General features: G+C 39.2%; 2 protein-coding genes across 2 annotated transcripts; one reads left to right on the forward strand and one right to left on the reverse strand.

Annotated features, from left to right (window-relative positions):
• Positions 1 to 688: 688 nt before the first annotated feature.
• zc3h6 (zinc finger CCCH-type containing 6) lies at positions 689 to 13,072 on the forward strand. Its single transcript, XM_088610157.1, has 12 exons — positions 689 to 1,141; positions 4,721 to 4,901; positions 5,601 to 5,720; positions 6,955 to 7,192; positions 7,303 to 7,436; positions 7,885 to 8,013; positions 8,151 to 8,265; positions 8,805 to 8,914; positions 9,201 to 9,433; positions 9,576 to 10,084; positions 10,416 to 10,640; positions 10,925 to 13,072. The coding sequence occupies exons 1-12, from the start codon at positions 1,056 to 1,058 to the stop codon at positions 12,388 to 12,390; spliced, it is 3,546 nt and encodes a 1,181-aa protein (XP_088466283.1). The 5' UTR covers positions 689 to 1,055; the 3' UTR covers positions 12,391 to 13,072.
• A 202-nt stretch (positions 13,073 to 13,274) lies between these two features.
• LOC148646337 (uncharacterized) lies at positions 13,275 to 22,679 on the reverse strand. Its single transcript, XM_088610155.1, has 8 exons — positions 22,581 to 22,679; positions 21,954 to 22,158; positions 20,671 to 20,854; positions 17,083 to 20,370; positions 16,090 to 16,281; positions 15,158 to 15,330; positions 14,053 to 14,170; positions 13,275 to 13,882 (listed from the first exon to the last, which is right to left on the reverse strand). Exons 2-8 carry the CDS (start codon positions 22,154 to 22,156, stop codon positions 13,676 to 13,678), a joined length of 4,365 nt encoding a protein of 1,454 aa, XP_088466281.1. The 5' UTR covers positions 22,157 to 22,158; positions 22,581 to 22,679; the 3' UTR covers positions 13,275 to 13,675.
• Between the last annotated feature and the right edge of the window lie 390 nt (positions 22,680 to 23,069).

Here is a 23,069-nt window from a genome sequence, read left to right on the forward strand (position 1 = left end):
AGCTTTTGAAAACGTGTTTCTTCCTGTGGGAGGCACCAGTGACATCTGATTTCCCGCACTAAATGTACACGAGTTACGGCATTTAAGGTCACGAACCTGTAACGCCGATTCTCATTGGGAAAAAAAAAGTTTCAGTTTCAGTTAATACGTTTATCTATTCTATGCATGGTTTCATCGTTTAAAACAAGGAAATTGTGCACATAACACAAAATTGAAAATAAAAAAACATAACACGCATCGCTTGAAAACAATCGCCTTCACAATCTTTTAAAGACGATTTGCACATCTTTGATTTCTAGTCGCATAAAAAGACGTAAACGATCGATAATTGTATCTCTTGTGCTAAAACAGGAAGACTCCCTTTTGTAAACATTTTTATGTAACTTGCTTTGCATAGTACTAGCCGAACCTGTGTTCTACTTTTCCACATATCATTCCGCAGTAATGACGCAACGACAGTTTTCATTGGTGGGTTTTCTTTTCTCTCTACCAACCTTGATTACTAAAACCACGCCCCCGGATTCGTATGACATTCCTCTTAACCAATAGAAGAAATAATATTTACATAATCCGCCGAAGGTAAACGCAGCTATCCAATCACAAATACCATAAAGCGGATATTTGGGGTATTAGACTGATCCTTCGGGACTAGAGCAATAAGTGGAAGAATACAATTGCCGTGGTGAGGTTCAGCGCAGCCATTTTGACAATGCGTTGCGGGCGCCATGTTTGTGTGAAGGAATAGATACTACCGAAAATGATAGAATTTCTTGTTATTTCACCCTTCGTCTCCAAATTTTCAAGAAAACAGTCATCCGGCGGGACATTAGCCAAGCGGGTGTATCAAACTCTGTTACAGTTTTAAAACAACATCAAGTGATTGATAAGAGACTGGATAAAGTCTGTTGTGTTACTCTGTCTCTCACTAAAGTAACCGTGAGTTTTTCAAACTAATGTAATCCTTCATCATCTCTCACAATCCAACGTCTCCTTTTGAGTGACTGAATGCAACTCACTCTGGTTTCGGGAGCAGTGCAGTGTCGTTTCCAACCATCATGGCTTTTGCGAGCCTTTTCGCCAATCCCCCAAACCCCGTTCTTGACAAAAACATGACAGACTCTGAACTTGCAGGGGACGAAAGGTCGAGTAACATTCTTATATATCTAAAAATTCTTCTGTACGATTTTTTTTTAGTTAGTTAAATGCTTGTGATTTTTGTTTTGGTGCGTTGTCTCAGAAATATGGTATTGTTGAAACGCTTTCTTGGTAATGGTGAACTCAGGCCTTCCAATCCTTGTACTTAGAATCTGCATGCGTTTATTTTTTATATAGTGCGCTATATATTTATATTAATACCAGTATTATTTACGTTCCATAAAATGCACATGTCATGGTAAGTTATGTTGCTCATTTCACTCTACCAGCGCGAATAGGTGGAACTGTTGGTTTTTTTCTACGCTGTACAATAGTGTTAATTTTTGGCAGTGTTTACAGAGATGGGTCAACCATTTTGAAGTTCTTCCTTATAGATGCTGGCTTTCATGTTAGGTGATTTTTTATGTAAATTAAGATGACGCATGATAGCCGCCCCATAATATCCATGCGCACTGAGCTCCCCTTGTGAAGAGTTTGTCTCCAGTACAGGCAGTTGGATGAGAAACTCGAGGCTGTGCATTGTAGGTCAGTGTCGGTTAATTTCAGCTGTTCATTTCATCTTGTAACCATCTGATGCAGGCTTACTTTCCCTTCCACTCACATCCACCTGTTCCTTTGGTCAGAAGGGCATGCACTAGCATAGAGTTATTGAATTTACAGTGGAGTTGAATTGTTAGGATTTTCTTCCGTTTGTTGTCTAAACAGATTTTTGTTTTGTCCAATTTATTTCCACTTATTTCCATTAGGTAGGTTACATATATGGTAAGAGCCTAATCTTCTTTGTTTCATGGTGTTACTTGGTTTGGAATGTGATTTAAGCAGGTTACGTAAAAATAAAGAGATTTTGTAGCTGTTTAATAGTAGCTAAATGAGTTTTGCAGTTGTATTTTAGTGTTGGTTTTTGAAAAAAAGAACTTAACTGACATAACCTGTCGTAGAAAGGTTGTGCTTATGTGATGCAAGATTGTCTCATTAACAGTGATAGAACTCTGGGTTCTCCAACTCAGTTCCTGGAGGGCAGAATGTCCTTCTTTGGTCCAGTTTGAGGAGTCAGTTCCACACACAGAGTATAATTATTTAAGTTTTCAATAGAGACTGTTTTAATAAAGTTTTATTGCTGATTAATCAAAATATTTACCTAATCAAGGGTACAGTTACCTAGATATCACCTTGAAGCCAGATTAGAAGCCTTACGTTGAACAGTTAACCTAAATAATTTTGATAATTATTATCATCTATGTAAGTGAGAATTGGGGTGGAACAGAAACCAGATGATAGCAGGCCCTTCAGGAACTGAGTTTGAAACCCCTCGTTTAAAGTTATCCCCTTCGAGCCTATTGGTCTCCAACCATGAAAAAATAAGATTTTAAAAATTGAAAATTACATGAATGACAAGTGAATTACTGGCATTTGCAAGTCATCAAGGAAGTATGTGAAGACTCCAAAGTATAGAAATGAAATGCTACTGCAGAAAATCTGCTGACTTTAGTCATGTACTGTATATAGAAAAGGAGACCCGTATTCTGATCAAATTTGAGGAGAAATGAGTTGTTGATCAATTCCTATTAGGCAAAGGGTCCTGCAATTAAATACTTCAGCTCTATGTATGTTTATCACATTTAATGTACTTTATTCTCTAACAAAAGATGCTGGTCTTTTCTAGTGTGTACAGGTTTTGTTGTTAAAATCTTAGCTTCAGAAACAAACGTCCTGAATCTCCAGTGTTTTAAGGTCCGTTCACACTGGAGCTTTTAATCATAATCTATAAACTTTGGTTTGTTAGGAGGGTACAGTCCAAACGGACTACAGATCACAGGGGCAGATAGATGTGACACTCTTCACTTTATTAACTTGAATGTGAACCTTACAGGGGGCTCAGTTTGCAAACAGAAAATTAATATGACCACAGCATTGAAATAAAAAAAAACTTTTCCTGGCATTACAGCCAATGTTTCAACACAGCAATACCACTGGGATAGAGATGGGCACGAAAGAAGGCAGAAGAGCTTTTAGAAATACAAATTGCATTCAGATTCAGATGCTGTCTGATATAAAAAAGACGAGCGTTTTCTGTTTTTTCCACAAGCTGAAAAAGGGTTTGTGAGTAGATGTAATCAACAAGGGGGCAATGTAAGAATGATGCCACCAATGTATTTTGAAAGAAGCGCGTGCTGTTAAAACATTGGGTGTAATACCAGGAAAAGTTTTTTTTAACAGTGTATCTAGTGTAACAATCTACACTTCATATCTAAAACATAGTTCACATTATTTTATAACAATATGAATACAAGTAGACCAAATCCCTAGGATACAAGGAAGTGAAACTAGAAAGCGATCTGCAGTCCACTTCCTAGAGAACTCGGTGCAGCTAGCAAATTTTCCAAGTCAAATGAACCAAATTGATTTAATCTGAAACAAGCCCAGTGTGAACATACCTTTCATCTAGAGTGTCATGAGACGCATTCAGGGGTCAGGTATATTACTGAGAGTTTTTTCTTCCTTTTAGAATTATTTGGAGTGGCAGCATGTATGCATTCCTCAGTTTTTGTTTCCATTTTTTCTGAGAATTATTTCAGACGAGCACAGTGAATATACAGGGAAACAAGCTAGGGTTTAAAGAAACATTCTCACAGACATTGATGGCCTTGGGACTAATCTGTAGGTAACTCTCTCACTAGATATTTGTAAACCTAGAATGATATTTGTGCATCTATAATAGAACCAGAAACATTTCTTTTGCAACAGATACTAATGGCCTTGAAGTGGTATGAATCCCACTGTAAGTTAAAACATTTTGTTAACGGGTTTATGTTATAAAAAGGGTGTTTAAAATGTGGTGGGTGGCCTAAAAAAACTCTTGTCCAGCATGAGGTTTTCAAGGAATTCACTTGTGATCATTTAGAAAAGGACATAATGATATGCTCCACCTCATCAGCTTTAAATTAGTAGTGTGTCTGACTGGATTATTTAAAGGGTAGAAATTGCTCAGTGTTAAAGATGTGTTCCATGTAATGAGATACTTATTACCTTTAATTTTATTGCACGGAAGTATTTTAACATGCATCAAACAGCAATGAAGCATATGTTCTTAGTTGCCATTTCATGTATGCAGGTACTTTAACAAGATATTCTTCATGATCAAGTAGCTATCTCTTGAACTTTTAATAATTTTTCCTCTCTAAAAAGTACCATGACATCTAGAATTAGAATATGTGGAAAAACTGCTGTGCTTTATAAAATTAAAGCATTTTTTGTGTTGTTGTATTTTGGTTGTAAGATGGTTAAAAGCAGTCTGATTAGAAAAAAAAAACATTTTTGCAATGTAAACACCAATAATAAGGTATTAATAAAAGGGGGGTTGAATTGAAATTAGATTTATAAAAAAATATGAGCATGCTATTGGTTGGAAGAGCAAATTAGGTATTTTTTGTATACAGTGTATAAATGTTTTATTGAAGGTTACACTGCCTCAACTTGATGATTAAGCTATGTAAAGACTTTCTTCTTCAATCACTGTGTCTTGTATATATGATTATTCAATATGTGTTCTTTTTCTTGGTCAAAGAGAGGACGGTGAGCTTGAAGATGGAGAAATAGACGATGAAGGGATTGGCATTGAGGAGGAGGGAAAAGAGCTGAAAGAAGAAAAAGAGAAAGAAGAAAAGACCCACAGGCGGTCGAGGAAGAGACACCGAAAAGAAAGAGAAAAGAGGAAATCCAAGAAGAGGAGACGGGACAGACAGAAAGTAAGCCTGCACTCGGCCTAGTGTTTGTCGTCCATGTCGTAGTTTACAGCCAGGTAACCATGTAAAGGCATGGCCTCCTCTTCTTCTTTGACACTGGGTATGTCCACCCTCAGGCAGCCAAATGGCATCGCATTTAACTTGCATTAGTTGCTATCCTTTGAGTGTCGCCTAGGCACAGTATGAAATAAATTTGACCAATGAACATGTACAGTCAGTGTTGAGGAAAATTATCTTTAGAAAATCATCCAAAGCAGTTACAAGTTACTTGTATTAGGGATTTGTTTTTAAAAGTACCACCAAGATGATGTGGGGAAATGAATTTTAAGAAGTCGTCAGTTTCAGTGATCTATGTAGTGTATAGATCAGAAACCAACTTAATTGCAAAAAGTATCCCTTACTTTTAAAAAGTAACATATAACTTTAATTTATTCCTTTTAAAAGTATTTCCCAGCACTCTGTACAGTGTATGTATAGATAGCAGCAAATTCACGGTAAATTTGTTATGGAAACAAAGTTCTTTATTAATGGTTTTAAAATAATTAAACCAAAACTTTTGTCAGGGATGTGTTTTCTTGTGTTTATTTTCTAGGTTTGTTGCATATTCATCCCTGCAAATGGTAAAAATGTTGCAGAGACTTAGCATTATTAAAAGTTAAAATATGTCTCTGACTGTATTTTGTGCATATGTAATTTTTCCAGCATCATTCCCCCTCCAGTGAAGATGGTTCGGGCAGCTATGACTCTGATTATGAGCATTCAGAAAGGCTGCACAAGAAAAACGCAGGAACATACAGGGACTATGACTCCCAGTTTACTCAGGTAAAGACATCTCCTCCCCTCTGTTTTTACATTTTTGATTGGAAGTACAGGTAATTGTTTCATGACCGTTTTTATCCTTTTTTCTCAAAATTTGCTGAGTATGATAACAACATTTTCAATATTATAATATCCGCTTTTGAGTTTCTGTTGAAGTGCATTACATACATTTTATAACAGAAGATTGTTCTTTACCCACATATGATTTTACAGATTAGAATAAGTCTTGTACTTGTTTACACTGAGATGCTTTATATTCCATCATATACACTTTTGAGGCAATATCATGTGTTGTGGTCTTAATGTACACTATATCAGTAAATAAGCCATTACTGTTTTAGTGATAAAATTAAATAACTCGAAGTAGAAAATAAAATGAACTATTCTGTATATGAGGTGTGATTGTGACTTGTAATGATCGTATAGTACGTTCTTCCCTTGTCAAAGGAGCACTTTCTTGACCAGCAGTCACAAGAACCAGTGATGTACATACTTTTTTTGTTACAGGAATTAACAATGTTTTTTCCATTTGTCTTTCACTTCTCTTGGTTGATGTTGTCTTAACCATCTTAATAGAAATTGTAAGGGTGTTGAACTAGTCATGTTGAATAATTTTTGAATGCATAATTTGTAAAAATATTGTAGCAGTTTAATATTTTATACGATACGTGTGCACTATGAATGCAGTATTATCATCAGATAGATGTTCTGTTGTACTTTTTTAGTTATAGGTTTCATTCTCCTTAACTTTTAAAGATTTATTAAGTAACACTAATAATAAGTCATTTTTGTTCAACAAATTTTTGATTAGTTTATGCCATACTTACTATATGAAATTCCTAAATCTCCACATAACTGGTTCATTTAAACATATCATGAAAATGAAGTGTTGCTAAATTCTACATGTTGTAACACAGACCTAGCATTTTATGGTGCTAAACTATTTAAGTACATCAGAAAAAATATTAAAGTGGTTTATGTCCAATTATGGGATTTTGGTACTTAATTATCTATATTTTCATGAATTCGAGTGTCACTTTTACAAGTTCTTGTCTACAAGTTAACATTTTGGAACTGTTTGTGCTCATATAGCAAGGGATGAGTATATGAAATACATAAAGACATTTTTATTATCAACTCAGTGAAGCTCATAGAAAACTGATACATAACTAAACACTAATAACATTATAAAGTGGCAGTCTTCAATAACTGTGTACTTTATCACTGTTGTTTTTAGCATGGCCAATCTAGTGGAGGTTACATGAAATGTCAGAAGACGACACAACATAAAAACAATGAATTTGACAAGTTCAGTGACTATAGTGAGGAAAAATATGACTACGAAGGCGACGACAATGATTTTGCTGATGAATTGAACCAATACAGACAAGCTAAAGAGGCCACAGCCTCAGGACCCAACAAGGGTCCCCCAAAGGAGCAGATGAAGAAGCTGAATATGAAAGGAGTACAGAAAGGTAAGAAGATTTTTTTCAGACGGCCGTGACTTGACATGACCTCATGACGTGTTCTGTATGGCGAAGGGAGAAGACGGCCGCAGGGTAAGTCCCATGTGTGACTATTGCAGGTCCAGGCCAGAAGGGCAGAGGCCGGGGTGCAGGGCGTGGGCGTGGCATGCAGAAAAACAAGAAGCAGAAAGGGAAGAACTGGGGAAGAGGGCGAGGCCGAGGGGCAGACCAGGGGGCAGATGGGCTGAAGGAGGTAAGGCTTCATCCATCCGTGTGGCTTAGGCCTGCGTCTGTAGGAATGTTGCAGACCCAAACTGCAGTCAATAAGCCGTTCTTTCTTGGTTAAGAATCTTATCAGGTCTTAATTTTCAACCCTAAACCAGTTTGTTCAACTACATCAAAGCTTGAAGAACGTCACAGGGAACGCCACGCTATTTTAAGAAGTCTATTTTGCATTTTCATTTCAATTCATGTCCTCATTTAGATCACTGGAGACTTGATTTGTGGATGACCTTTTGATGTCGGGATTCCTTAATTCAGTTTTGTGACGGGTAATGGTTTCTTTAGCTTCTGTGTTTTAGTGTAGCTTCAGTGGTCCTCAAGGTTTGAAGCTTTGTAATAAAATGGACATCCAGTCAGTTAGAAATGTGTTTTACATGTTGGGGTTAAACGTTTACAGTATGTATTTTCCATTCTTATAGGAAGGAAAAGGTCCAGCTGTTATCCAGAAGAAACGTCCAATTATGACCCAGGAGTTTATTAACCAACACACAGTTGAACACAATGGAAGATATATTTGCAAATATTTCCTGGAAGGCCGTTGTATAAAGGTAGAGTTTAGAGTAAATGGTTCCACATTTTTTCCTTTAGGAGAAGATTCAAAGCTAGATAAATAAAACCATATATAACTATGTTAAATGTAGTATGTAACTATTTTATACTAAAATTTTCCAATTTTGTCTTTCAGGGGGACCAGTGTAAATTTGAACACGAACTTGTTGTTCCTGATAAGAAAAAGGAGATTTGCAAATTCTACCTACAGGGATTCTGTAGTAAAGGCGATAACTGCATTTACATGCACAATATCCTTTACTCTTTGTTAGCAATGTGTATTGTCTGTGGGGAATAGTGCAGTGTCTCAGTTGAGTTAAAACCCAAACAAATACATTTTTGGATTCTTTCTTGTTGACCACAGTATTCCTTTTCTGTATTTTTCAGCATGTACATTTGAAATGGTTTGTATACCTGTGACTGTTTTCTGTGACCATTGGCATTCTGGTCCATTCAGCGATTGTTTCCCTTTGGATGTGTGGGTATGCTGAACAAAGGTTTGCAAAGGGTGTTTCTGCAATAATATTTTAAATAAGGCAAAATATTCAATATATCAGCAGCCAAAGTAGTTCATATGCATGTAATTAGGTGAAACGGTTGCACTTTTTATTTTGTGGTTTTCTTCCAACATTAATTTGTTAAAAATACATTATGTAATTTAAGTGCAGTTATAGTTTTCAATATTCGTTGTTTCCTGGCAGTCCAAAAATGCCCTAAATAAACTCCACATTTATTGTAATTATATGTGCATATTTACAAATGTGTGCTTTCCTTAACCCCTGGTATTTACATGAATATCCTTGCAAGTTCTTTCACACTGGAGCAAAATGCTATCAAGGAGATAACTGTAAATTTTCCCATGATCCCCTTACAGATCTTACGAGAGAACTCTTGGAAAAGGTTAGAAAAATGCATGGATATTAAAAAAGTTCCTTTGATGTATAACATAAAATAACACCAATTCTCTTGTTGTTACAGTATGTAAATCAGCGAACGGACTAGAAAGTGAAAGATGTTGTTAAACTAACATCAGCAAGAGCTTAATGGATTCTTCATGTATCTTCAAAATATTCATTAAAAGATAGAGAGAATTAGAAAATTGAAAATGCATCGTTATGGTTTAAAAACACCTTTACTTCCACTTCGAAATGAATAACTTTTAATTACACCACATTTTCCTGTCTAGGTTTTGAACACTGAGGAGGAGCCAGTAAATGAAGATGAACAGGAGTTGGAGGACTTGCGGAAACAAGGCATTGCTCCCCTTCCGAAGCCGCCTCCTGGTGTGGGACTTCTACCCACACCTGGTCCTAATAGCCCCCAGGAGGGCAGCCCCTGTAGCGGACAGAAGAAGATCCCCTCCTTATTTGAAATTGTTGTGCAGCCAACTGTGGATCTGGCACAAAAAATTGGACTTAGGTAATTATAGGAAACTGAAAGTTCCAGCATTAAATCTGAGTCATCCATAGATGAACCTCCTTGTTATTAAAGAAAGAAAAATGTTCATTTCTATTATTGATACATGATTTTGACCAATGCTGTGGATTTTGTCTTATTCTAGGCCCAATTTCTACAACAGCTCCTCCCCTCCTGGGCCCCAGTTCCAGGGAAATGGTCCTCCTCCTCCGCAGATGTTTGGAGGCGGCACTGATGACATGCCAGGCCTCAATATGATGCCCCCTGGACCTAATGGACCACCAGTTCCTCCTCCTGGGTCTCCAGGGTCACTGGGGCCAGCTCATCATGGAGGGCCTCCGGGGGTACACTGTCCACCAATACCTCAAAGTCCTCCTCGTCAGCCCGTACCACATGGTTTTCCAGGGGCACATGGCCCGCCAATGCATCCACCACCCCCTGGGGTACCCCCAGCCTTTCACGGGAATTCCCATGGAAACAGATCCCGAGATACCCCCCCGCAGACTGTACCAGGCCCACCCTTTCAACAGATGTCAGATCATCAGATGCAGCAAAACATTCCTTTTCAGGCAATGCCGAACACCACGGATTTCTTCAATAACTATTACACCAACCAAACTGTTCACAGCCTAGAGACCGCACCACTTCAAGAAGGTACTAGCACTCTTTGTTCTTACTATATTTTGACAGTGATCATGATGTTTTTTGAAAGAAAAAATGTTTTAGAAATTATAATCATGTACTCCCTTTTGGCTAACGCATGCCTTAGCAAAGACTGCTTGCATTCAAAAAGTAACAAGAAAAATTAATTGGATCCGCTTGCACTTTTTAAAGAAAGCCTTTGATGTGAAAATTTGTTTTTGGTGTAATATGCTGTTAGCTTTTCCAGTAAGCCTGCCTCTCCATTGTTTTTTCATAATACTGCTTTTTAAAGACTGCAAAGATTAGTATTGCTAACTCACCCCAACAATTCTGTTCTACACAGAAGAAGCTCTTAACATGGACCAGCTGACTTACAGCTGTGTCCAAGACAGTCAGCACAGCGGCACTGACTCAGACGGCAGCAGTAACCATAAACCCCCAGTTCATGTGCCAGACTTCCTTCCGGCCATGCAGAAAGCACTGTTCCTCAGACTGAGTCAGAAGCAACATGAAGGGGATCATCAGAAAGAGGAAAATAAAGGACAAAAAATGTCCAATAAAGAGAAAGGTGAAGTATATCCTTCAGTTTGGGGATTGATATTAATATGATGTTTTCTACAGAAATGTATTAGAATATTTCGGAATCCCGGTGACTTGAAATGTGTGGTATAATTACAGTTCTCTCTGTATGAAATATATTTTAATATATTTTATTTTTTTATTAAAAGTAAAAATACACCCCTCACTGCATCAGGTTTCTCATATGTTCCAAAATTTGTGAAGTGATGATGTCTTACATATAATAGTATTATCTTTCTAGTGATTGCATGATTTTTGCTGAAACTCTTTCAGATGATGCAGTAAACTGGTATTCCAGCGATGAAGAGGATGGTAGTAGTGTAACGGCCATACTTAAAACCCTCAAGAAGCAAAATGAGATTATTAAAACTCAGCAGCAGTCAGTAACACAACAGACAGCTTCCCAGGGTCCTTGTGATCCACGACTTCAAAAGGACAAGAACATCCCATGTGATCCACGGACAAAATGTGACCCAAGGCACCGTGCATCTGGAGAGGTGAGAAAGTCTGGAGATGGCACTGTAGACCCAAGACTGGTCCGAGATCCGAGGAAGATCAAGCCTTCTGACTCCAGTTCCACAAAGCCTGACGTTCACCACTCTCATGGTTCGTTTGCTCACAAGCAGCAAACTGGAGATGATGATGAAGAGGGTGAAAGAGAGCTCAGAGAAAAGGCTGCAATAATCCCTCTAGAGCCTTTACCTGGCATTGCGTTAAGGGACCCTAGATGTCAGCTAAAGCAATTTAGCCATATCAAAGTAGACATTATCCTGTCACGACCTGCATTTGCAAAGAATGTTGTATGGGCCCCAGAAGACCTAATCCCTCTTCTTATACCGAAGCAGGAACCTTCCATCAACTTGCCACTTCCTCCTCTCATTGCTGACTCCAGACTGAACAGAAATAACAGCGTTTTAAATGACAGCAATCAAAACACACTGCTTCAGGACCCGCGTCTGGTGGGGGGTAGAGGGAAAGATAATTTTCATAAAGCGGGCGGGCACACGATCAAGCCCTTGGAACCGAAGTCTTCCCCTGAAAAACCCCTGGATCCTCGACTTCACAAGGCAGTAGATCCCAGGGTCAGAGGGCCCTTAAACATAGACTCAAAGCACTCTGTGGTGAAAGATCCAAATACTACTGCAGATCCTCGGTTGCAGCGTGGAAGCATTTCTGCCTTCCAGACATCGGGTACTCCCACTGTTAAATCAGAACCAGAAAAACTCCCACCGTATGCTCCTAAACTGTCATCTTCTAGTGGAGGACTTGGTAGCCCAACAACACTCCTAGGAGGAATCAGCTTGTATGATCCCAGAAACCAAACATTGCAGTCTTCAAAGGATGACGTGGAGAATCCCAAGAGGTTAAGTATTCTGAAACAAACGGTTAAACAGGAAAATACTCAGTCATCCCCTTTAGCTGCATCCAAAGCTGGAGCGGTGCCAGATACCAAGACAACAGACATTTCTTCAGATGCTACTGTAGATAAATATAGCAGCTACAATAGGCAGCGACCAACGCCAATGGCGGCACAGTCTTCTACAGCCCCTGCAGTGCACAACCTGCCTATTCAAGCGTTAGCTGGTTTAATTCGGCCTCCGTATAGTGACCCCAGACAGAGCAGACAATCTGGACAAGTGAACGCACCTCAGGAGAGCGATACAAATGGGGAATCGGATGATAAACCCCTCAAGGATGTTTTCAAGACTTTTGACCCCACAGCTTCCCCTTTTTGTTAATAGACACTCCAGCAAGAATTTCTTCATTTCAGATAATGTATGCTAGAATTTTGTTGCTTTCGGCCCCCAGGCAACTTGTTGAGCTCGATATTTATTTATTTTAATTGTAAGTAACTGTTGCACAGACCCCATGCTGTGTCTTTAGTTTTGTTTTCACTTAGATCAACATCGTAATTGTAGTGATGTATTCTAAAACTCAACAGACTTTGTGTAAAATTATCACAGATGTGTATGTGATGGATCCAGTAAAATTTATTTTGTCAGTAAATGTGTATCAGAGATGTATGCTATTGAAGTATTATGGTTTTAAACACTTTTTTGTGGAAAGAATATAAAACTGCCACTTTTATAAAACTGTACAGTACTTAGCTGATATTTAACAAGATACCAGAGATCTACCGATAATAGTGTTAAACAACAATTATCATGTTTATTTTTCTGCACTAACAGATCAGATTTGCAACACATTGGTTATATGACACTTTTGTTTTACATATTTATTGCACATGACCATGAAGAATGTTAGAACAGTAAGCAATTTGCAAAGTATTTTTCCTTGTTTCAGCTGGAAAATCTGTATAAGGTAAATGTATGTTTCTGTATGAAGTCAGATTTTTTTATGATGTAATATGGCACATTGTATATTGCTTTTTTGTAATATAAATACTGTACTTGTCATTAACTTCTGATAAGTTTGATATTTTTGTTGCTATTCTAAAATTATTTGACAAGAACAGAAATGTCATAAAGTTGTGGTTTTAGGACATTTTAACTCGAGTCTTCAATAAAAGGATATAGATAGAGAAATGTGAAAATTAGCATTGCACAGTCATTTTATTTTTTACTGAAAATAATTTTAAAATCACATTAAAGATTTTCGAACAAAGCAAAAAAATCAGCTTTTATTTGATAAAACTGGAGTGTTTGTAGTGGGACTAATTTAACAACTTGTCAATGGCTGCAGATAATCTGATATGAAGATGTTGGGAATCATTGGCGTTCTTCAGAAGGACATAATATAAAAAGCAACATTTGTAAAAAAGTTTCCATCATGTTAATTGAGTATATTGTAAACCAATCCAATGTGTTTATACTCTGAATCTGAAAAATCACAGACCTCCATTTGACCATACAGTAAACTTATTCTGATTTTGTTTTGCTCTAGAGATAATGCTGCAATGCCTTGCTTTCAAACTTTCCAAGCTACTGCTATTGCTTTTAAAATTGTATGTTATGATTGGAGGAAAAAGGTTTAGAACAGAAATGCTATCATAAAGCCCGATTTCTATAGAATCTTTAAGGATTCTTGCATTTTGATTAGTGCTGCCAGACTGGGTGCAGCATTATTTAAAGATGTTTTCCGAAGACCCAGCTCATCCATTTCAGGGTTCGAGGCCTGCCGGGCACGGTGAATTTGAAGATTTTGTTTCCACCGAAAGCACAGTGCTGCTGCCTCAGCTTCGTCTGTGTTTGGTGGGGGTTGTTTCAGTCCCTAGATGGAAAAGGGAGAAGAGAAAACTTATGTCATGGAGTCTGTTTCTGATTAGTTACCTTTGCTATCTTTTCAGTTAAACTCAGGTCTCAAAAGATATGAGTGTGGAGAACATAAGATAAAGAACTGAGTTGATTAGTGTGTACTTGTAACTAGCTATGGTATTTCACCTTGATGCATGCTGTTTCTGCTGCTTTCATGCCTTGCAGAGCTGTGTGAAGGAGGTTTTGAGAATTCTTCACCAGAATCTCATCAGATGTCCTGTCTCCTTCAGTCGCTGCTTTCACACTGTAAAAACATCAAATCCTGGTAAATTCTATATGTTGATCTCATACTAGGAATCAAATTTGCTCTTAATTGTCATGCTTCATTAATTTCATAACATAACATAAGGGACGTTTCTAACAAGAGGTGGCCATTAAGGTGATCTTGCTTATTTTTTTAGTAGTTAATTGACCTGGGGACTAGACTTTGTCAATACTTCAGAGGACTGTCAAGGCTTGAATTGTGTTCTCCAGTAGTCTTTTCTGTTGAAGAATAAAGAGATTTTTTTTATTTAGTGAAGAAAATTCCTTTAAGTCCAGGATTATGCATAGTCAATTTTCTTTTGGTTGGTTTCAGAGCACTAATGTCTTTGTGCTCTGCATTTTTTTGGGTTGTTTTATTTGTTCTATCTGTTCATCCTTGAAGCATATCATTCTAAACGGTTTCATTGAGGTGTTCAACAACCAGTCTTAAAATACCCTCTTCACGGGGTCATTATTTCTGCCTTCTCTTTATCAGGAAAATAAGGTTTGAAAAACCACTTGAAAAGAACCCGATTCTCTGTCTGATGTTTGTTGCCATGAAAGTTTTTTCCAGTCAGAAGGGCAGACACATTTCCTGTCTAGGAGGACTTGACAGACCCCTCAAGCTGTCCACACTACAGTATAGACAACATCTTCATTGGCATGCATGTCACTGCAAGCTACAGTATGTTATTTCTTTCAGCAGCGTCTAATAATTGCACTTGCTAATACAGTGCTAGTCGGCCACACTGCAAGGACTGGCTTGTGTTATACAAAACTGTATAAATCATTTGTAATGTTATCACCACTTTGCAAAAACAATTTTGAATTTCTAAATTTTCATTGCTTATCAGTCAAACAAATCCATAAATATAATCCAAAAAAGAGACTAATATTTTATAACAGATTACACAAGGGCAATGTCAATCAAGCTACCACAGCATGAGTGAACAACATCTGCATTAATTTGTAAGGTAGGAAGTCTAACCTTGAGATGATGTTAAGCTGGTTGGAAATGGTGAGAATCTGCTCCACAGTGCGTGTCAGCTCTGCAGAGCAGTGCCTGTCGAGGCAGTGATCGGCAATGATCTGAACAAACCTAGAGATCAACTGGCCATTAGCAGCAATGCGTTTGGCTGATGTGATGAACTCATCTTTGGTCTGAAATCGACAGAACAAAATGAAAGTAACTTAAAAGGTGTAAGCAATAAACATTTCTATTGGACATTGTTCTTTCAGATTGCTTTTTTGAAAAATAACCAGAAGCTTGGCTGATGCCTGTTGAGTGATTATTTACCGTTTATTTTACTTAAAGTTACAGTCTTAACAAGATAAAAGTTTAGCTTTGACTCAGCAATGCTCTACAGTAGATTCTGAATTTGTGGCTTAGAGTTCACAGCCCGATTCTAAATTGAAACAACATTAAAGGCATTCCAAATGGAAAAAAAGGGTAGCTCCTTCCTTTTGCCACCCAAACCTCTCTTGAAAATCAAATCTTACAATGAATTTAGACTAAACCTTTAAAAGCCTAAAAAAATTTTCCCCCAGCATAACTCAGGCCAAAACGTTCCAGAGCCCCGCTGACTAATGCGTCAGGTCTTTGTGAAAAGCAAGAGCAGCTTACACCAGACAAGGCTTGTATTTTATGAGCTTTAGAAATATTTGCAGCCTGCTCCCATCCCATTCTTGCAGGATTTACATTGGTTTAGATTGTAATGAATATGAAGGTACCTGATATTATACAATACATGTACTCTCTTTAAGGTACAACAGCAGCAAATGCAGTAGGGACTTGAACCCACAACCCACCAGTTTTGAGTCTGAAGGTTTACCCACTGTGCCATGCCCCTCCTCCTGTTCCATATTCTTGTATTAAAATACACTGATATGAGACCACAGTGTTTCCTTATGTTATCATACCTTGATGGGTCCTTTCTTTTTAAGGTATTGCACCATGTAGTAAATCTGAGCTGCCATCTCTTTGGTAACTTGGACAATCTTGTTGTTCTCATCCTGCCATTTGTCTGTTTCTTTCTTCAAGAAAAGGGCTGTGTCTGTAAGGGAAACGGATGTGCTGCTGGTTCTGATTTCTCTGATCGGTGCATTGGAATCCTGCAAAAGACAACAGCTAATTCACGTTCAGCGCACATACAGAACAACTGTTAATGGCACTGATATACTGTATTCTTTATTTTCCTTCCTGGAAGTTACATTTTTATCAGTCAAATCTTAGGTGGAGCATAACAGTGATGAATACTTTATTTGCTTATCAAAATACTTTGCTTTGGACAGCAGTACAATGAAGTGCATAATCACGGACAGATGTTTTCGATACTATTTAGTTACTGTAGTTGGTTGAGTTAGACTTTCTAACTTACAAAAACTGCAGTACATCCTGGTGAAATTACAAGTACACACTAATCAATTTTTTCCTTAAAATCCTTAGCAGCTCTTGGCCGATGACATTCACACTTTAATCCTGTCATCTGAGACTAAGCAACCAAGTTTAGGTCTGCTATTAATTTCACTGTTTATAAAAGGATCATTTATGCCAATGGAACAAGTAATAGATTAATTCCATGCTGAAAAGAGAAGAAAGGAAACACCTTGTTCATTTATGACAATTATAGACTCTGGTTTCTTTCCATGTTTATTGAAACTGATTTATTGAAAAAGATCCTGCGCTAAAAAGGCTAAACTACGGTTGACAGCATTACTGGTTATACTCTTATACTTCTCAATTTGTTTAAGCCATAAAAAATCACAGGCGTGTTCTAGGTTTTTCTTGTTTTCAACTTAACTACATGAATATTGAAATTTATTTCCAAAAAATGCTATAAATTTGCTCACATTCAGTTGCTATTATGCTCAGTAGAAAGGATGCAAAATGTTTAAAAGGTCGTAATGTACTACCTTCTCAGGTTCATGTTTTTGGATGGGAGGCCGATGAATGTCTTCTTTATCACTATTCACTGGATTTTTGGTCTGCCAGGAAGAAACAGTATTTCCTTCAGGTTTTTTCTGTCTATTATGGGCGAAAGAGTTTTCAGCAGATACATTATGGGCTTCCATTAAAGATCTGCATTGGAGATGCAGTCTTATACGATTTTTTGTCTCCTGATGAATTTCATTTACTTTGTAAATTTCTGTCACAAGATAATTTGCCTTTGCAGACCAGTCTGTTACTCGGATTTCTAGACTTGGTATTTCATGGAAATTCTGAGTCTCAATGACCTCTCTTGCTCTGCTGATAATATCTGTTGTTTCAAAAGACAGGTGCTCATTAATGAATTTTAGATTGAGTCGGACTCTGGGGTCTCTAATGTAGTTCAGGCAATCCTGCACGTTTTGACTGGTAACTTTGATATTTTGTAAGAGCTGTTCTGCTTCTCTTTCAAAGTTCCTCTGTGCTGATATCTTTTCATCTTTATTACCTGTGGTAGCCAGAATGGATAAATGGAGAATGTTTTTAATTGTCTCTTCATATTCTGTGTTAATCATGCCAATGAGAGCACATAGCATCTTCATTTTAATCTGAAGCTTTCTTTGTAGAAGTTCAGATTGAGCAAACCGATTAATATTAGACAGAGGTATTCTGCTAAGGCCATCTGCTGACTGAAGGTAGGCTTCTGTAAGGACCTGTACCTCCTTTTGAAGGTCCACAATCTTTTTGTTAATATTGTTGTCTTTACAGATAAAGGTGGACAATCTTGCAGCCTCCTGGATTCGAAGCGAGTTCTCCGAAAAGATCACAAGTCTTTTCTGTGGAGTAACTGTATGGTCAAAACACTGCCCTTTATCGTTTAGTGTTTCAGCCACTAAGAGTTTATCAAGTGAGTTTAATAGAACCTGGATGGACAATGACCACAAGATACAGGGACCCTCGAGTCTGTCAGAACCTGCTGGTAAAGCACTAACTACTTCAAGTAGATGTTTAGCATTAGCCTGTGCCTTCTTCAGCTTACTGTATAGCATAGCAATGCTTTCTTGAGGTGCAGTTCTTAATGCACAATCAAAGTCTGATATTGGAGAAATGATAGCTGATTGTACAACATCAGAACAGGATTGCATTATTTTGTTGATGTCTTGCATACTTTTGCTGATGTTCTTTTGTGAGTGGTTTTGCAACATGCCATGGACTGCATGATACCAGCCTCCAGCAGCAGGCAGAAGTATCTGTCTCAGTTCAGTCATTCTGTCAGAAGCTATAGCTGCGCGCTTGTACATTGTCTCTGTATCCAGTGCAGGGTTTATGGCTGCCTCTTGAGCAGTTTTAATAATTATAGGCGTCAGTGAGATGATGTCTGATTGAAGAGATGCAAGTTTTTGAATGTCCACAGATTCAATAATAGCGGATGCCTCTTTTGCAGCCTGTAGATAACAGTTTGAAAGCTCAAGAAGAGCTTTGCATGCCATGTTAACAGTAGAGATATCTTTTCCCTTTGTTGCACTGAGCACATCACGTATGTTTGGTAACAGGTCCACATTCTGCCAATTTTGGTCAGACTTTATGTCACTGAAAACTGGTATGCTGGGATTATTACTGTGTGCATGTGCCTGTAACGTAGGTTTGATGAAGGCTTTTTCAGAACACTTGTCCTGACACTGCAAGGCAGTGTTTTCATTTTTAATGTCCCAGGTTGAAAATCCAGCTCGCTCAGTAGCATCAGTGAGCTGGGCAAGTGGGCGCTGGCGGGCTTCTTCTCGTAAAGGGCTAAGGAGGTGTGGATGGCTGAATCCATCCAGACCAGCTCTCAGAATGTGGATCTGTTTGATTGACTTCAGAACGATTTCTGAAAACAAGCTGAAGGGTTTCACATCCAAGCAGTGTTTTAGGCAGTGACGCACAGCCAGCGTTGTATGTGAAGCACAGTTTTCCACTTGTTTTATCAGGACCAGAAGGCCATTTCGGAAAACTGGGTTGTCACTTTTGTCCACGTGCCTTTTTGCGGTTATAACCACATAGTTCATCCGCCCTATGAGCCTGACCGAGTGCTCTTCAAACTGACAGGCACTTTGGCTAGTATGGGCCTTTTCACATTCCCTCTTGTCAGTCATCAGCTCTTGAATGCAAAGATCTAGAAGCTGCTTTATGTTGATGACATCAGTGAGAGAGCCCAGGAGCTGGTCGACTTCTTCTGCCCACAGCCGGTATAATTCCTGGAGCTTCCCCAGAGCTTCAGAGCACAGAGAGGTTTTACCCAATTCTAATAGGCTTGGCACAATGCTGTCCTTTAGCTGCTTTAAGCGTGTTCTTGAACTCTCGATGTTCACGATGTTCTTGGTACCAGTAGAGCAAGCGGAAATAAAACCTGCAACTTGGATCACACGATCAGCATGTGCGAGGAAGGCAGTGAGAGGGGGCTGGAGGTGATCCAGCTCGCTGGAGTCATTTGTAGACTCTGTGGCCACACTTACAAGCTTCTCAAAAAGAGTGTTGGGAGCTGTAAAAACATCCACACTTTGATACAGAATGGCTGTGAGTATACTGTTGTCCAGGTTCTGTAACTCATTTTTCATGGAGACACAGTTATCTTCAATATCTTGCTGTGTTTGTTTGGAGTCAGGAGAATTGCCTAAAAGCTTTGCTTGCCTGGATATTTCTGACCAGTGGTGTAGGACACGTTGGCAATATTTAATCACAATAAGCTGCCTTTCTTTCCTGGAAGTGTTTGCCACCACCATGCAATAGATCACCAGATCACGCAAAAGGCTGTCAAAGTCACTACCCCTAATTGATGAACAGCTAGAGCTGGACAATAGCTGAAGCAGCCCCTGCAGCTTCTCAGTGTAGTACCCTTGAGAGGCAGAAGTGTTTTCACTGAAGTTACTTTTCAGTAGCAATATTAACTCTGTTATGGACGTATCGGCTTGATCAAGGACGTACTTCTTAGCAGCGCGTGCTTGTTCATTTTGGGGGTGTTTGATGGTGGTGTGCATGGCTGTGTACAACATGGAGATGCACTTCTTGAGGGTTTCCAGGGAGCGAACCAGATTTCTCTGCTGAGCAGGATCCCGCAGTTCCTCGAGACGCTTTTCTGCCAAGTTGTTTAACAGAAGCAAGGCTTCTGAAAAGCCTCGGAATGACTTCAGCAAGGATGGTATATCCGGAGCCGATTCAAGCTGCGTGAGGCAGTCCAACAGCCAGTGAGCTGCTGTGACTATCTCCCTCACAGCAGCATCATCCTCCACTAAGAGAATCTAGGAACAGTAGAAAACAACACAGTAAGAATGTATAATCATGGGTGCTGAAGGTCTGAGGACATAAATGATAACATCATTCCAGAATTATAAATGAGTTTGCTTTTTGCTGAAAATGAGTGGATAAAAGAATATTTCTGAGGGTACATGACTCACACAACTTACAAGGCTGAATAAATATGTTGGAATATTTTTTTTTCATTATAACCCCACAATTTCAATCCTATTCCAAACTCCTAATAACACCAGATAGGTCTTTTTTCACTGTCAGGATCATGTGCAATCACAACTGTTCCTAACCTTTAAAGTTCCAAGTAAGACATTCTGAGCTGAGATGATCAGCTCCTCTCTGTGGTCTGGTGAGGTAGGCTGAATGTTGAGTTTCTGGGCAGCCAGTAGTAGGTTCTGTCCAGAGGCTAGCACACAATCTGTTGCTGTCCCCATTTCTTTCCTTAGGATGTCATCTTCTGATTCTTCTGCCAACCTGAGAAAAGGACAATGTGTTGCAACGTAATGCTGTCATGTTTTTCTTCCCTGAATATTTATATTGAAATATTGTTTTATTATTTCCAGTAGGGGGCTGCTTCAGCATGCGTAGGCTGCCAAGGAACAGGTAACGGGTTTATTCAACGCTCAAAAGAAAAGAAAGGAAACACAACGTTTTGGCCGTGGTGTGAGCTCATGCCTGAAGAAGGCTCCACAGCCGAAATGTCGTCATTCCTTACTTTTCTTTTCAGCGTGGAATATTGTTTTATGATACCAATCACTTTATATTGTTTGTGTGGACATAGTAAAGATCACCGGGACTAGCTGGTTCAGATAGTTTGAGCAAGTCAATCCCTGTAGGATCCCAGTGGCCAGGGTCAGCACTTGCTGTTCTCTGTCGATCAGGAGTCCAGCCAGGGCTGCCGCTCCAGAAAACTGCACCACCTTGTTCCGCCTGCAAAGCGTCAGATTGCTGGAGCAGTTCAGCCAAGTGCTCTAACCCACCTCAGCACCCTCAGCAGCTTTGAGAGAGCAGGACCATGGTCTGACCAGTGGACAAGAGCACCAGTGGGCTGTCAGCGGCCCCTGGTACTGCTGGCCTATCAGGCCATGATACAGGAGCCAGTGCTGGAGAAACACTCCAACTCAGCAACCAAATGAACTAGAAATGACCTGCTCCCGTTTGTAACCTTTCTTACGTTGTTATATGCTTTTATACAGAATATGTCCCCTGTGGTCCAGCATGCTTGAAATACTGTACGTGCAAAAAATCTTGCACATTTAAAAAGATCCAGAAAAGACATGAGGGAAAAAAAGAGCAAATAAGCAAAAACATGGATTAAATGGGCTGCCTGCATTTGAACACCAAAGTGCTTCTTGTACGCTAACCAAGACATTGATCCTTATGAAAGCTTTACAGCAGACTATCATGGGAACAACATGGATGTATATAAATGTGCTCAAATGCATTCCACGAGTAGATGGCAAATGCGAGTGGTAAAACTTGCAACTTGCTTTCTAAACGTGATGTCCCTTGTCCTGGCCTGGCAGAGGAATGCAGTCACGCGTCGCGGCCGGGGCTGCGGCTCTCGCGTTACCTAGAGGCCACGGCAGCCAGCCTCCTCATCGCTGCTGCCACCGCTGCAGCTGCCTCCTCCAGCGGGGCCGGCGCCTCTCCCCTGCCCCCCCGTCCGCCTCCCACCATCAGGCGGCACACCTGAGCGGCGATGGGAGCGACCACTCTTTCCACGGACCTGGTTCTTATCGTGCAGCTCGTGCCGCTCTCCCAGAGGGACGCCATGCCTGTCAAACCCAGAGAAGGTGTGTGTGTGTCCGCGATCTGGAAAGGTTCTCCAAGAGCAACACGCAGTGAAACGTCCATTTTCGGTTGCAAGGGGCGCGGACTGCACAGCATGTCCACACTCCGTTTCAATGAAGTAACTCTCTTTAAAGAAACATTTGAATAAAGAGTCTTTTCAAGGAAGCTCATAAGGATACAAGTGGGAACTAATGAATGCTATTTACCCACAAGACTATATAAAGAGGCATGCATTTTCTACAATGTACTGCTGCACCGTGTGTGAGATCTAAAACTGGGAAATGCATGAAATACATTATCTGTAACATAGTAGTCTGAACGGGCTTTGCGCAATGCAGTGTCGCTTGCTTCATTAGAAATAATTAGAAGAAGAGTATCAATGCCAAATTTCAACAGAACCATTTACCTGATCGGTAGAGTGGCTGCGTTGATTAGACGTTGGTCTTATCCTGACATCAGGGTTCCGGAGGCCTGCTAGAATGGCTGAAGCGTTGCATAGCAACTAGCTGTCAGCTGACCCAAACAATGACATCATCAAAACTGAACACCCTGATTGTGCTTAATTTGAAGTTTTTCTCTCACGTTCAGTTGACGTTGGCTGTGATTAATTAAGAATGTAACACTAGTAATTGAGTAATACTGCCTTATATCAGTTATGTTCAGGTCCAGTGAACAGTAAATCTTTTTTTTAAGAATATCTTGCATCCATTACTATCACAGCCACTGCTCTGAAAGAGACCTTGCCAAGAACACATTTATATTTTTGGTTTGTGCTTAATTCAAAACCTCAAGTGGCATTAAAGTCAATATTCCTTTATCAATAAAAACGTTTACAGAGCTGGGGATGTGTGGATGCTTGTTCTACTACTAATTTTGATATTTTTATTATATTATT

This window comes from Lepisosteus platostomus, chromosome 17 (genome assembly GCF_059453375.1).
Source record: "Lepisosteus platostomus isolate fLepPlt1 chromosome 17, fLepPlt1.hap1, whole genome shotgun sequence".
In the NCBI taxonomy this organism is placed as follows: domain Eukaryota; kingdom Metazoa; phylum Chordata; class Actinopteri; order Semionotiformes; family Lepisosteidae; genus Lepisosteus; species Lepisosteus platostomus.